A 15,969-nucleotide genomic window follows, 5' to 3' on the forward strand; every position below is an offset into this window, starting at 1 on the left:
ATTTACCGGGGAGTTGGTTCTGTTGGAGAGACTGTGCGATGCATTGTCATAGGTCTGGTGAAGTACACCAAATAACCTGCAATCACATTGAAGAATACAGCACACGATTATCAAATAAAAAGATGGCACCATCTATAGATGAACTCTGTACAGTGAAATAAGCTCTAACAGCAGGATGCATATCTCAAGCTGGTTCTAATTACATGGAAAGGCAATTAAAATCAAGTCTCTGAATATTTTGCTATTCTGACTGAGCATGGCATACAGTCCCAGATGAAATACACAGCATTTGGAGATCACAGTCTCTGTATTTATCTGAAACAGGAACTTGCTGACTCTAATGACTGTGAAGCCCATGGATGAGACCCAGAGAAATCCCATAAGACCAGCCAGGAGCTTTGATATTCAGCATCTCCACTCCCTTGCAGTACACTTCCTTTCCTCATGTCTTGCAGAAAGGAAAAAAAGAAATTAGGCACAGTGGGGAAATGAAAACCTCTTAAAAGCTCAAACAGATGAGTCAAGTGAATAGAGGCTGCTACAGAGAAAGTACTGGGTGTTCACACCAAACTGTCCTTACAAGGTGTTGGGACATACAAAAGGGCCTTGCTGATCTTGGATTCAAGTATCATCATCCTTACTTTACACTTTTTATTTTTAATAAATAGCAATTGTTGGAGGACATTTTGTGCAAAAAGAATTATATTTTTGGGATGGATGGGGACAGAGGAAGGAGCCCCTTAACCTCTAACTCCCTAACCTCATGCTACTGCATGTGCCCTCCATGGGCACACTTTGCAATTTTAAAAAAATTGAGCACAGAGCTGCAGAGATTACCCTCAGACGGTCACATGCATCCTGCAGGCCACACTTCACCCAACCCCTTGTTTAGAATCACCATAGTTAAACCTCAACCAACCTGCCCCACAAAACCGGGCTCCAGAAGTGCGTGGGAATGGAATATTGGAATCCTGATAGGAACCGTAGGCATTGGAGACCCTGGGAAAGGTTGGTAAAGGTGGAGTTACCGAGTTCGGGAGTGTGTAGAGGTTGCCAGAGGTGCTATCCTCTTGGTTCTGGAACAGAAAAACCACACAAAATTGCACACACAGCCAACTTCATTTGGTCTTGTGGCTTCAAGACTACAGAACCAACAAAGGGACCACAATCCAGGGACAGAGTATGTGGCTCTCCCACAGCTGGTTTTCTGCACCACTGTGTCATATTTTTTTTCAAGTGTTTGAACTGCTAAGAACTAACAATCCATTTCCTACCACAACAGACTCCAGGCAGGAGACCAACTGGCGCAGACATGGCTCTAGGCAGCACTGGTTCCGCTTCACTTTCTGCATGGATGTATCCTTCAAGATCTGCAAGAGGGCCCAGATGAAATTTGAACAGTTTGGTTCAGCTTTACCCTCAGCCTTCCCACAAATTTACAGACAAACTCAAGGTTCCAAAACTGAGGAGTCATCCTGAGACTCCTCAGGAACATAGCTTGGAAAGTTATGTTTAAAGTAATTTGTCCCTGTTATTCAGTTGGATAAACAAGCCGTGAACTTTTACTCAATGTGATGTCACAAAAATAACTTGCCACATTTCTCTTTTCTATTACTTTCAGCTTAGAAAGAAAAACCTTTATGATAACAAAATGGAATAAAACACCTATTACGAATAATAATACTAATAAAAAGCCCCTAATTGTGCCTGCCATTTTAGGCCCAGAGGGAGCCTTTTTCCAATAAGGAAATCAACTGAAAATCAATTTGTAATCTTTTTTTAATACAAAAATTGCCAAATGGCAAAGGGGGGGGGGGCCTTGCATGAATCTCAAATTCTCCCCACCACACAGGCACTTTGCCATAACCACCAGTCATCCCTAGCCACCCTCCAGAGATATGATTGCATACAGTCCCCACCTTGAGCAGCTTGGCTTTCATGGTGGAAGGGATGGTTGTCTGGTTGACAAACTGAAAGGAAGGGGCAGCATTGTTGGGATACTGTGCAGGGAACATCACCAGCATCTTCACCCGGTGGTTACTGCAATGCACTGAGACCGTACAGCTGCGATTCACTGCATCCATCTGCACACACAGCAACATCATGAGAGAGAGTTTCAAGTGAGAGGTTACATATGAAACTGTGAGACCCTTTCTTTCAGTGGCCGGCAAGGGGCCTAAAGCCACCTAACAGCTTGGAGCCTTCAGTACAGAGATGAAAATCATGTGGCCCTCCAGATATTGCTAGACTGTAAGGCCCACAAACCCTAGCCAGCATAACCAAAGTTGGACTGCAGCTTCCAGCATCCTTCAACAACAATTGAAGGACTGCATGATTCATACCTTTTCCTCATTACCCAAAATATTTGGAACCAGTGTTATGGGTTTCTGAGTTTTTCAGATTTTGGAAGATTTACATATACGTAGTAAGACATGTATCTACGCATTTAGTAAGATATCTAGTTTGTGAGGCTAGCTATGCCCCAACAAAATCAGCTGGGCCAGAGAGACCAGATAAAGGAGCCCAATCCTTTCCGAGGAAATACTAGGCAGGATCTCACCAATTTCACCCTCTCAGAGCTCTAGTACAGTAGGCCCCCAAACATTCAGACCCCCTTTCCCCTCACCTCCATGTTAACATTTCGGATCTGGACGTTGATCAGAGAGAACTCCTGTTGCAGGGTCTGGGGCAGCCCCAGTTGATCCAGCTTCTTCCCCACCAAGAGGCTTTTCTGGGAGTCATCTTTTAAGGCTGCCAGGGAGAGAAGGAAGTACTCAGCAAGAGCAGCATGTTTGTGTTCTGTCCCCTCACTACACTCCCCAAAAAGGAGATAAACTAAATGCACAGGCTAAAAGATGGCCAAGGGTACACAGTGAGTCCACTCAAGGGCAGGGTTCATGTTGGCTGGCAGACTCTGGGAGCTGTGGTCCAAGAAGCCAGGCAAGTCTCTAAGAGCTGCAAACTGCAGGACTAGCAGAGGAAGTGTATAAAACAGAAGAGGTTTATGTCTACAGAAATTACTCCAAACTGAACTTTGGATCTATTCTGCTACAGCAGTTTTTTTGAGGCATGTTTACCCAGCTTGGTGCTCTCCAACTGCATCAAGTCCCTGTTTCCTCCCAACATCCAGCTGCCATCATCATTATTTTGGCCCAGAAAAGGAGTGTCTGGAAAGGAGAACCTGGAAGGGCTGATACAGCCCCGAGACCACTTTTTGTTCACCTGGGCTCTAGAATGACTCTGGAAAAGGCAGGAGAACATTTGCCTCACCTTCCTCCTCCCCGTGGTTGGAGTTTTGCTGGGGCTCAGCATCTTGGGCAGGCAGGGACTTGTCCGTCTCTGGCAGGAGAGAAATTCCATCGATGAGCTCCTCCACTCCATCCAGGAGGTCATTGGAGCACAGCTAGAACAAGAGGCAGCAAATGCAACCAAGCAGCAAAAAAAGGCAGGCAAACCAAGGCAAGGATGAAAGACAAGAGAAAGAACAGCAGAAGCAAGGTGCAACTGAGGACTTGACAAGCAGAAAGGGTGGCCCTTGAGGACTTGGTTTCTTGCTCTATTGCTCGATTTCTGCTCAGCACTATAGATACTGATGGAGATATATAAGAAACAACAGTAATATTCCATTGCACTCAGCTCCTTATGTCTAGAGACCATACTAGTCATATCTGTATGATGCTACAGCACTTCCTTTCCTTTGCAAACACATGCTCTCTTCCTTTCCATCCCTATTCTGTCCTAGCTAACATCTGTATGCTCCCTTGTTCTGTGACACTATACACTGCACATGAGTTTCAGTCACTCTCCCTCTCTCTCATCCACCCATCCAGTTAGTTAACCTCTGCAACAACCACAAAAGGATTTCCATCTCACAAATCTTGGAGGGGGGAGAATGTTAACAGGGTTATCACAGTCTGACAAGCCAAATTGTGCCAATCATTAATGTTGTCATTAACCACCTTCAAATAAATCCCAACTCACGGCAACCCTGTGTATAAGACATCTCCAAGACCCCCTATTCTCCTCTGCTAAGGTCCTGTAAATTCATACCCATTTATACAGTCTATCCATCCAGCATGCTCTCTTCCTCTCTTTCTACATCCCTCCATCTTTCCTAGCATTGTTGTCTTTCCAAATGAGTTGTTCCTTCTCCTGATGTGGCCAAGTACAACGGCCTCAGTTTAATCATCTTGGCTTCCAGGGAGATTTCAGGCTTGATCTGTTCAAGGACCCATTTGGTTTTTTTGGCTGTCCATAGTATCCCCAGCACTCTTCCCCAGAAAATCATTTCCCCTCCTCCTGCCCCAATTCTCTTAGGGAAGGTCACACAACACTTTCAGAAGGTCATCTTAGAGGAAAGATGCTGCAAGGACATGATTTCTCTTTCAGGACCACTGCCTAATTGGCATTGAGCATAATGGCTACGATACCCAGGTTACTGAGAAAAAGAGAAGGATCTGAGCTACATTTGTAAATTAAACTGTGGGAACATTTCTGGGATGAAGTAAGAAAGGAGATGTTGACCAGAGATGCTATGCAGTCATCCTCCCTGGAGGTATCTGAGCAGCTGATGCATTTCTTTGGATTTTTTGCCAATGCAAGCCACAAGGAATCTAACAAGGTAATTTCTAATTGATGGATCGATTCTGTTGAATTCAACCCCAGGCTAGTAACAAAAAAGGAGTTTCATTATGACAGGTACATAAGACACCAGGATCTACAGCAGATCCACCAGAAATGGTCGCCAGGTGATCAGTACAGGCAGTGAGACTGGCCAAACTGTTTTTCTAGACTTCATTCTCTCAAACCTGCAAGACGAAAGGATCGATCTGTCAACCACCATACCTACCCGCTGTAGCTGGCAATCAACACGCCACATCCGCAGTGTCTGATCTCGAGACCAGGTGACCAGCTGGTAATCCTTTGACCCTGAAAGGAAGACAGAGGATGCATTTCAGAAGAAAATTAAAACTAATAAATTTCAATAAAGGTAGGGGAAAGTTGGGTTCTTTTTGGAAATGCAGCTTAAGCTTATATCTTGAGGCAGAGCTATTTGTTACAGGAATTCTGTGCTTTGTGGATCAAGAGAGGCAACCAGCACAAAAAGCCCACCATGTGGGTCTCTTGTGAACCACGCACCTTCCTTCTGCTTCCTCCACTGGAATTCCAGAACCACATCATCATGTCCTACGAAGGTGTGGACTGGTGTGTTTAAGTCAAAGATGTTCCAGAGCAGAAGGCTATTCTCTCTCCGCAGCTGGGGCACCATCACAGTCACCAATCCATTGCTGAAAGGCTGGGAAAAGATAGGAGGAAAGATTATGGCCCCAGCACTCACATAAAACACCCCAAAACATTTTGGACATGCCTTTGCTCCTCACAAGGCATGCATCTTCCTAATATGATGATCAACTACATGAGGCATGTCATCCCTGAGTGGCTCACAGTAAATTGTGTGCCTCTGGTCTTGTGCTAAAGGTGATGAAGCTTTCTTTCATAGAGTGTCAGTCCACAGGATCTCTTTTAACCATCAAGACATAATGAATCTGCTTTATCTCAAGTATGTCCTCTTGTTTAGGAACCACCTGCCTGAAAGACAGCATGGCTCATCTAGTCCAGAATGCTTTGCAATGATCTAACAACAGCCACACAGGAAGCTGCCTTATCTGCAATCAGATCCTCAGCCCATCTAAAACTGCAGTGTCTACACTAGGGACCATCAGTCTTCAGGCTTGTGGGATCTACTTTCTTTTTAACTACACTCCTGAGCTCCATCAACTGGGACTTATTGCAAAAGACACAGACTGAGGATTACAAGCAATACAAACTCCATCCTTACCGTGTATCTGGCTTTCCAAACTGGAACCTGACAGGCCAGGATATTGAGGTATTTTCGAGGCTGTCGGTAATCCCAAAACTTCAACAAAAGAGATAACAAGCCAGCTCAGGAGGAGGCAGCTTAACAACAGCAAAACACACACCCTGGGAGATCACAACATAATGAAATCACCACAACATTAACAGAGCCGCAAGTGAATAGATGGCTTGTAAAGTGAGAATTTTAATAGACTATCATATATTTTTTATAGTGCAAAGGTGTCTCTTGTAAAAAAAATTGTGTATTGATATTTGGCAATGCATTTAGAGATACCATGTAATTGGAAAGGCTTAAATGCCTTGTCACTTTCTTGATGGATACACAAAGAGTTTGGAACACCATGCTGATGGAAAAATTAACTGTAAGGGTAAAAGGAGCTACAGATAACCAATGCCACTTTATATTCTATGGGCTCCAACTGGATGTGGCCTTCTCATCATAAGGCATGTTAACACTGGTATAGCCTGAAAGAAATGAGGAGCACCACAGCCTTAGAAGCAGGTAGCTGTCAGGCTTCTTGGAGCCAGAGGAGCCCAAAAATGTGTACCTAGCAGCCTGGGTTTGTCATCACTTCCACTGCTGTTTTGCTGCCCAGCCAGGCTGTGGGTCTAAGGGGGAGAGTCCCAGGGGAAGGCAACTTGGGTTCTTTTTTTCTCCCTCCATATATAACTCCAACACCCACCTACCTACCCTGACGGAGTTGTCCTGGCTTGATGTAGCCAAAATGTTCTCATTGTCCGGGTGCCAGTCCAAACCATGGATTTTGGAGAGATGAGCTGCCAGATACTCCACAGCGGTGCCTGGTTTCTGTAAGGAGAGAAAGAAACTTTGCATAAATGTTTGTAGACCATCAATCGGTAAAGCATATTACCACAATTTTGCTTCAATTTTTCCAGAAATGTTAATCTTTTTTCAAAAAACCTGAGAACAAACATGTTTTTCCCATAAGGCTATTTACATGCCCCACACGAGGCAAATTGAAAATGAGGCCCTAAACATTCCTGTGGCTAAGTTAAGATCTATACAGCTATCTTGGCACATCTTAGTTCCTTGTCCCTACAGTGAAAGAGCCAAAGGATGTTACACTGATGGTACAGTGATCGCATAAACCATACTGTGGTCTGTTTTTAAGTGAGTTCCTCCTACTTATGGCAATACAGAGAGAGTGAGATTCAATGGAGCCTGGAGTCAACACTGCACCAGTTCAAAGAACCATCTTGGGATGTCAACAGACAATCCTTTTTTCCTCAAAGAGGGTGAGTGAAGGACTCACCCGTTTGTCCCAAATGCGCACGTCCCCATCATGGCTGGTGGCCAAGCAGTTGGCACTCTTCTTATTCCATTTTACCTGGGAGGCTCCAGCTGCAAGAGAAGAGCATTCTGGGTTAACATGTATCTTTCAGAAACTAAATATCAGCATGTCAGTAGGGTCACACAGGTACAACAACCCTATTGGGAAAATTAAATAGACGGCCATTCAAAGCTATCAAGGGCTTCTATGTCCTGCCTGATGCAGTCACATTCTCTCAAGCCTCAGAGGAAGGCAATGCCAAACCCCCCTCTGAAGAAACTTGCCAAGAAAACCCCATGATAGGTTCACCTTCAGGTCGCCATAAATCAGAAACTACTTGGAGGTACACAACAACAAAAACAACAACAACAACAACAACAACCAACTACTGTGTGAAGCCAATATTTAAAAATAAACTTTTGACTGGAAAGTGTCTAGGGGGGAGGCAGACAGGAATCTGTATCTATGGGGAATGTCTTGACGTTTGTTTGTACTAGGAGGTAACAGGCCTCTAGGGCTGTTCAAGAAGTGCATGAACTAAGGATGTTGTTCTACCATTTGGTACTCACCCACTGCAGAGAGCGAGACAGAAGGCTTCCGGGTGTCTCTGAAACATAACAAAACTGGCACAGTTCAGTAAAGATCAGTACTCCCTCAATATATTTTCTCCTTGAATTAAAAACTGGAGACATTCCTTCATTTTTGTACCCCAAAAGAACAGGAAAGACTCAATCAAACCTAGCTGCTGTTTCTGCCTGCATCACTGATCCATGCAGTACTTCTGTACAATAAGGAGCATGCTCAGAGTGTGACTCATGCTGAAGATGCAGCAGCAACCGCCGCCACCCACCTCACACTTTGCCCAATGACAAATGACACAGAGAAACGGCAGGAAAGATAACTGAAGAAGGCCAGAGCAGTAAAGCATGCCAGGACGTGGAAAGTGATCTTCTCTGTGGGTGGAAACTTTGGGCATTTAGGTTATTTCTCTGGACACAGAGATGGTAAACTGGACTGTATGATATTGCTTCATCCTAAACCCACTCAAAACCCATTTCCAAAGATATCATGTAACAACCATTATTAGGAATGCTTCTCCCCTACTGGACCACCCTGCTTCAGCAATATGCCCCAGAAGCACTCACAGCAACTATGAAAATGAGGCTTATCTTATCATATGCCCCCCTTGCTCTTACTTGATATCCCAGATGTAGATGTAAGTGTCAACCGAACTGGTAACCAACAGATCTGGTTCAAATACGGCCCAGTCCAAATCACTAGAGGAGGTATAAACAAAGAAGATATTAACTTTTTACTAAACATATCTCCTATGTCTTCTAAGACTTGTAGGAATTCTGACATCCTTTGGGGCTTCTTGCACTGCTGTAAACCCAAGACAGACCTATTTTCAGCCAGGGAGCAAAATGTTAAATGGCCTTCCATTTTACTTCCTAGTTAAAAAGGCCTCTCTGGGGATCTAATGCAACCCAGTGAGGCCTAAAATGTGGCAAAATTGGTCCCCAGGTCCCCTAAATTTCCTCTATTTGTAAAAAATACAGGGTAGATACAGCCCTTCAAAGTCTCATGGGAGGCCAGTGCAAGGTCCTTCAACCTTCAACAGTTGGGTGATTTGGAAAATGATGTGAGCATGAACTCTGGATCCCCTACAGCTACCCACTCCATCTCAGTCCACCTATGAGAGATGTGAGATTCTTCGGGACCATACCTGATCACACGTGTATGCCCTTGCAAGGAAGTGCCAACCTCTTCATTTCCATATTTCCATTTATAGAGGTCCACTCTCTGGTTGCTCTGAAAATAAACCAGAAGATATGAAGAGACACCAAAACAGGTAACAAAATGTTTTGCAGCTACAGTTTGCTCCCAAGAATCTGAGCTTCCCCAGTCTTCCAAAACTGGCTGAAAGTACCTTGTTCTGAAGGCCATTGACTAAAGAGGGGGGGACTCCCCAGCATTTTGGTTACAGCAGTGCCCCCCTGATCCTTCCTTGAGAGTCTGGCGTGAACGCCTCAAGGGGATTCATTGATACACTTCCTATTTTTACCTTTTTGGGTACAATGTAAATCACAGCTTTTGATCTTTTACACCTCTTCACTGTTTCCAGAATAGCGCTCTCATTTTTAATGACTTATTGGTTTATTTATTTTAGGAAGATGTTTTATGGATCCCAAAAATGTGTTGGCTTTTTGAATATCAAATGAGAACCATAAATGCCTACTTAAAACAACAGCAAACAAGCTATTTTCTGACTGTCAGTCTATGGAAGAGGTGCACCCTTCCCTGCCTATAACATGGGCCTGTTACAGACTGCCAAAATAAAGCTGCTTCAGGTCTCTTTGGAGGTATGCTATTTAAATGATGCATGGGGTCCTAAGAGTTCAGAGGTCGCACCAAAGCCACACTCCATTCCTAAGCACTGGAGTGCAGCTTTGGTGCAGCTTCCGGATGCGCGACAACAGACAATGTAATACTTTCAACGTAATCCTTCAAGTGAAGCATCCAGACTGACAGGGCAAAGAGTGCTCCGGCGTCATCTCTGCTATCAGTAGCTACTTACACTGAAAGAAAAGGTTTCAGTCATGTACATACCAAAAAAGCTATTAAAAGATGTTCGGGGGGAGATGTGCTGTTAGCACATCCCCCCCCCATTAGGCTCCTTGTGCAAGAGGGCAGGATAAAAACGTACAAGTGCATACATCTGTGTATGTATGCACACAGCCCCCTTCCCACATGTTAGTTGGACATTGGTGTTGCACTGTTAGCATCCAAAGGGGGAGAAATTATAGCTAGAGAATCAGGGTCAACAAGCAGTATACCGAAGCAGCGAAGTAGTGTGCGTGGCTCTCATGTGGGTTCCACTGCACAGCTCCGATGTCCCACTTGCTCTGGCGGGAAATCTTGCGATGCCCATCGGCAGGTGAGTCTAGGTTAACAATGTAGAGGAAACGTCGCCTGCAAAGACACATGCAGAAGATGTCATACTGGGACTGGCCAGTGAAACACTTCCATCCACGCAGTAGAAGAACAAAGCATGGTGCTGACCAACTACAACTTAGCCTGGCTACTGGAATAGTAAAGAAATGTGAGAGATTTGGGGAGGGCGAAGGAGGAGGTCTTTATTACTACTTGTCAAATGTCTTTCATTATGTCTGGGGGCAGGTTTACAGATGAAGGTGTTTAGCATGTGTTGTGGTGACAGACTTGCAATTCCTGCTGGGATCTCCATTGGGGAACACAAGACTATCCACTGATGCCTGAAAGCAGATTTTCAGTGTTACGAAGCAGGAGTTGAACCCTGAGGGAGCACTGTGGAGGGCAATCACTCTCAGGGCAGGGGCAGACAATGCACAAGGGATCTGGAACTGCTCCTACTAAGAAAACGCTTCCTACATCCTTCTGAGGACAACAGTGGATCTATAGTCACATTTATTTATTTTATATTCCACCTTTCTCCCAAATGGAATTCAAGGTGACTAAAAGATACAGCTAGAACACTAATGTACAGTACAATGTTCTAAAACACAGAAAAGATGAAGTCGGGGGGAAACCAAGTAATAGAAGCCACAAATAAGGCAGCATTAAACTTGGCTTTTGGGAAATGCTGCAAAGGCAGCAGAATCCCATGTGAAACATTCTGGACCAGGAGAATGCAGGATGCGCCAGCTGGACATCAGGCTTCTGGAAGGGCTGGTTCGCTGGATGGGACTAAGAGAAAGTTAAGACTGCCAAAGCTTCAGGACACCACGTTCCAACATGGTGTCTGACATTGCACCAGTGAGACATTGCCAGAGAGAGCAGCGAGGCACATCTGCATGGGATGCTTCCCAAGAAGCTTAACAATAATTACAGAATAACCCATAAGTCAGAACTTTGACCTAGTCCCAGTACAAGGCAGAGAAGGGTAGAAATGAGTTTCTGGACTTCACCATTTACTCACTTCAGGTGGTGCTCCTAGGACTGAATGCTCCTCTCACCGCTTCTGAAAACCCTGCACACAGAAAGCTAGCATATGAAGGAGCAAAATTTTAACCCAGCCTACATCCCCAGGAGACCCTTGTTTTCTACATACAGTGGTGCCTCGGGTTACGAAATTAATTCGTTCCGCGGCTAATTTCGTAACCCGAAAAACCTTCGTAAGCCAAATTGCCATAGGCGCTAATGGGGAAAAAAGCCGCAGCTCCGCCGCGGCTCCATTTAAAACAGCGCCGGAGTTTTTTCGTAACCCGAAAAAACTTTCGTAACCCGAAACAATAAATCCCTATGGGATTTATTCGTATCCCAAAAAATTCGTAACCTGGGTATTTCGTATCCCGAGGTACCACTGTATAAGGGTCTTGTATCAAGGAAACAGCATTGCACCAAATGAAGCTGCACTTGTAATTTAGCAAAAGGTTCACTGCCTCCTTTGCAGACTGCAAGAACTAGAGTACAATTTAGTGGAGTGCCTAGCCTGAGAGACTGAAGACAGGCTAATTTCTGATAATGTCAAATTCTACTAATAAATATTTAAACTGAATGCCCTCTCGTGAGGCTAAAGCTGGCTTTTTATCATGTAAGCAATGAAAACACATCTGCTCTGAAATGCCAAGTAGGCACATGGAGGACTCCACTACAGAGAGGCACATTTGAATGAAACATTTATCACAAGGTTCATGTTACAGCAGTTTTTGTCACAACACAATTTTCATGCTAAGTACCACTCAGGGAAGGCAAAAAGGAATGGGAATGAAGACCCTTTGTATCTTGAGAGCTTACCAGCCACTCACTCTTCTGACCGTGAAGATTTCAGAAAGAGTTCTCCAAACAATATTTTGGCCTGTTATAGACTGCCAAAATAAAGCTGCTTTGAGACTCTTTGGAGGAATGCTATTTTAATGATGCATGGGTCCTAAGAGTCCGGAGGTCGCGCCAAAGCCACACTCCATTCCTAAGCGCTGGAGTGAAGCTTTGGTGCAGCTTCCAGATTCTTAGGATGCATGCATCATTGAAACAGCATACCTCCAAAGAGACCCGAAGCAACTTTATTTTGGCAGTCTGTAACAGGCCATAATAAAGGAAAAAAAGGAGCTAACGTTATCAGAATGTTAAATTGTGTGTCCAATACCTATACATCCCTGTACAGCTTTGGTCCAGGATATCTGAAGAGCCATATCATCCCTGTATGACCCTGCCTGAGCAATACACCCTTTACTCAGTCCCACTGCCTTTTCCAGACAACTTTGGTAACTAAAAGGGAGAGGGCCTTCTTGGTGGCTTCTCCAAGAGTTTGCAATTCCCTCCCTAGTGAGGCTACTATGGCTCCCTCTTTGCTCTCCTTTCTGCCAGCAAGTTAAAACTTTACTATTCCAGAAGACTTCCATGGATCGACCTCAATGGGCTTTTAATGGTTGTACTGTTTGTCGTTTTTTATATTACTGTGGCTTCTTATTATCTGCTGGGGTTTGGTTCCACAATTCCCTGTGGATAACAAAGAGGGCCAACTGTATGTCTTTTAATTAATTTTAATGGCTTTAACTGTACAGATGTTATGCATTTTTGCTGATTTTTGTTTGTTTGTGATCTGTTCTGGTTTTAATATTCAAAAAGCTGTCCTGAGCTCCAATGTTGAGGAATATATGGGGTATAAATTAATAAAAACAACACTATATTCTTTAGACTGCTGCAAGCCTGTGGAATCACAGTATATGGACATCCTTGACATAGCAAGCTTGGGAGACAAAGCATTAATGAAAAAAGGCGCTAGTACAAACACATTAGCCCAAGGGTGGTGTGATGCCAAACTCCAATTGCATGCAGGCGATGAATGTCTGCATTGAGCCTTTGTGGTTATTAGGGAAAGATAGGGAGAGCATGCAGCTAAGACATTGGAAAACATATGCACAAGGACATCAGATGATCAGATCAACAGAAGCAGAAGGTCAGTAGCGGAACAAAGCAAAACAAATGCATGAAGGGATTCCTGATAAGGCAGAGAACAGCTTCAAATATCAGCAGCGTAGAAGAGAAAAGGGGATGTAAACTGAAAGACTTCACATTGAAAGACTAAGCTTGCCACCAGAAGTCAACACTTCTTCAATTTGGATCCGAGTGCCAAAATTAATAGGCTGTGCTCCAAGAACTCCATTCACAGTGTCACTCTTTCAGAAAGAAAAAACCCACAAGGGCAAAACAGTTTAGGGCTCAGCAAAAATAAGAGGAAATGCAGTCCTCCGTATCCATGGATTCTGCATCAATCGATTCAACAATTGATGGCTTGAAAATATATTTTAAACGTCCAAAAAGCAAACCTAGATTTTGCAATTTTATATAAGGGACACCATTTTATTATGACACTGTATATAAAGGGACTTGAGTATCCATGGGAGATCTTGGAACTAAGCCCCAGTAGATACCAATGGCCCATTGTTTTTATGTAAAGATTGTGTTTTAACTATGTTGTAACCTGCCTTGAGCTGTGAGGAGAAGTGGGTAAGAAATAACATCATCATTATTATTTTTGTTATTATTATATTCTTCCTATCTTGTATAATGAACCACTGGGATTTATTGCCACAGGATGTGCCAACTGTAACCACCTCAGCCTTTTAAAAAAACATTGGACAAATTCAGACAGAAGGAATCTTTCCAAAGGGAAGAGCTACTCAATAATAGAACTTCCATGTTGAAAAGCAGCATACTCTGGCAGCAAACAGGGCAAGAAGGCTGTGCATGAGGGCTTTGGACATCCACAACTGAAAACTGAGCACTGGACTAAAGGACTCTTGCATTCCGTCGAGGAGAAGTTCCTCTCTGTGCTTTTGTGCCTGGGATCCTGTATCAGTTCCTCCCCTTCTGCCCCACTGAGAATGAAAAGCACTGGGACTATGAAGGAGGATCCTTAAAGCAATCCAGGGAGAGGCTTCCTTCTGCCCTCCAACGTCCGCCTTCAAGGACTCTCCCCACAGCTGCCAGCATTAACTGCAACTCTATCCCAAGGATGTTGGCACTCACCCAGAAAGCACTGCATGCTGCCCAAGACAGTCCACAGACATTGCTGTCGCCTGCAGAAAGAGAAAGGGCAAGAGAAGTCAGCTTCTTCACACTCATCAAAACGTATCAAAATCATATATTGACTCATCAGGGAAATGAATTCTCTTTCCCTAAAAGAGGCTTATGGGGGAAAAAGAGAGACGGAGCACTGAAGTTGGCCCAGCTGAGATGAAACTGACTTGTTTAAAAATGCAACTAGAAACTAAGGTCGTAATCCTGTATGACCTTACTAGGAAGCAAATCCCATGAAAAGCAATGGGGCTTACTTTTGTGTAGACACAAATAGGGTTGCAATGCAAGGAAGGGAGCTGATTTGAGAACAGGGAGAGGAAATAAATCTGCAAATGATTTGTTCCAGAGTTATAAATCCCCTTATCTCCTTGTTCGGTTTCTTTATTCCCTTTTAAATTTGTTATGATACTTTTCAAAAATGGCTTTTGAAACCGTGGGGGGGGGGGGGGGGGAATCCTGATTTTTGACACGCTGGATGTGCAAGTATATTGCAGCGCTAGATAGCAATCGGTTTGGCGTGGGATGAAAGAGAAACCCAATAAAAGCCAGGGAGCGGTGGAAAGAGGCTGCTGAGAGGCTGCCTTCCAACATCTTGTCAATGTGACTGGCTGGGTCAGTAGGTAAACACAACAGCTGCTGGAGGAATGTGGGCTGCGGAGAAAGATGAGCTCAGCTCTGAAAAGGAAAATATGCCCCAGGATCAAGAAAACAAAAATAGAAAAATCTCAAGGCTCAGCCTTCGGGGAAGGATTTCTTTGTCACCTCTGAAAGGCTGCTGAGCCTAGGCCCAACCGAAACAGAAACAGGCCCTTGGAGCATCCACAGACTTTCTCCCTTTACGGAAGAGCACCAAATCAGCTGCAACATCAGTGAAGAAATGAGAGCCACAAGTCATAGAACCATAGAGTTGGAAGAGACCCCAAGAGCCATCCAGCCCAACCCATTCTGCAATGCAGGAAGTCACAATCAAAGCATCCCCATTGACAGATGGCCATCCAGCCTCTGCTTAAAGCCCTCCAAGGCAGGAGACTCCAGCACCCTCCAAGGCAGCATCTTCCACTGCCAAACAGGTCTCACCATCAAGACGTTCCTCCTAATGTTTAGGCGGAATCTCTTTTCTTGTATCTTGCATCCATTGCTCTGTGTCCCAGTCTCTGGAGCAGCAGAAAACAAGCTTGCTCCATCCTCAATATGGCACCCCTTCAAATACTTCAACAGGACTATCATATCACCCCCTCAACCATCTTTTCTCCAGGCTCAACAAACCCAGCTCTCTAAGTCTCTCTCCATAAGGCATGGTTTCCAGAGCCTTGGCCATTTTGGTTGCCCTCCCTTTGGACACATGGCTCCAGCTTCTCAACATCCTTTTCCAATTGTGGCGTCCAGAACTGGACACTACGCAGCTTCCCAACAGCTCCGGAAATGCTTTCAGGGTTGTGCTGCAAAGTCAGGCTGGTTCGACACTTAAGAATGGCCGTTTGGAAAGCTGAGATCTGATGGTTAAAGCTGCGCTCTGGCCCACAACAGACGCCAAGATGCCAGCCACGGTCTAAGCACACCTTCTTTAAATCATATCCTAAACCTAGTCTAAACCATGACCCAAGCCAACCTGGTTCAAACCACAGTCCAAACCCAGTTTAAACCATGACCCAAACCAAGCTGGTTTAAACCATAGTCTAAACCTAGTTTAAACCATGACCCAAGCCAACCTGGTTCAAACCATAGTCTGAACATAGTT

At 44.4% G+C, this 15,969-nt stretch overlaps 1 protein-coding gene across 2 annotated transcripts in view; it reads right to left on the reverse strand.

Annotated features, from left to right (window-relative positions):
* WDR59 (WD repeat domain 59) overlaps positions 1-15,969 on the reverse strand; it is a 34,321-nt gene that overhangs the window by 12,194 nt on the left and 6,158 nt on the right. For both annotated transcript variants that reach the window (XM_042437719.1, XM_042437720.1), the window contains exons 2-17: positions 14,181-14,230; positions 10,007-10,142; positions 8,896-8,981; positions 8,366-8,446; positions 7,739-7,776; positions 7,152-7,240; positions 6,569-6,685; positions 5,840-5,917; positions 5,140-5,296; positions 4,850-4,929; positions 3,271-3,403; positions 2,627-2,751; positions 1,920-2,084; positions 1,275-1,370; positions 920-1,076; positions 7-76 (exon numbers count right to left, since the gene is read on the reverse strand). In XM_042437719.1, the coding sequence (XP_042293653.1) occupies positions 7-76; positions 920-1,076; positions 1,275-1,370; positions 1,920-2,084; positions 2,627-2,751; positions 3,271-3,403; positions 4,850-4,929; positions 5,140-5,296; positions 5,840-5,917; positions 6,569-6,685; positions 7,152-7,240; positions 7,739-7,776; positions 8,366-8,446; positions 8,896-8,981; positions 10,007-10,142; positions 14,181-14,230 (1,658 nt within the window). The remainder of the gene's footprint in view (positions 1-6; positions 77-919; positions 1,077-1,274; positions 1,371-1,919; positions 2,085-2,626; positions 2,752-3,270; positions 3,404-4,849; positions 4,930-5,139; positions 5,297-5,839; positions 5,918-6,568; positions 6,686-7,151; positions 7,241-7,738; positions 7,777-8,365; positions 8,447-8,895; positions 8,982-10,006; positions 10,143-14,180; positions 14,231-15,969) is intronic.

Source organism: Sceloporus undulatus, chromosome 8 (assembly GCF_019175285.1).
Source record: "Sceloporus undulatus isolate JIND9_A2432 ecotype Alabama chromosome 8, SceUnd_v1.1, whole genome shotgun sequence".
NCBI lineage: Eukaryota > Metazoa > Chordata > Lepidosauria > Squamata > Phrynosomatidae > Sceloporus > Sceloporus undulatus.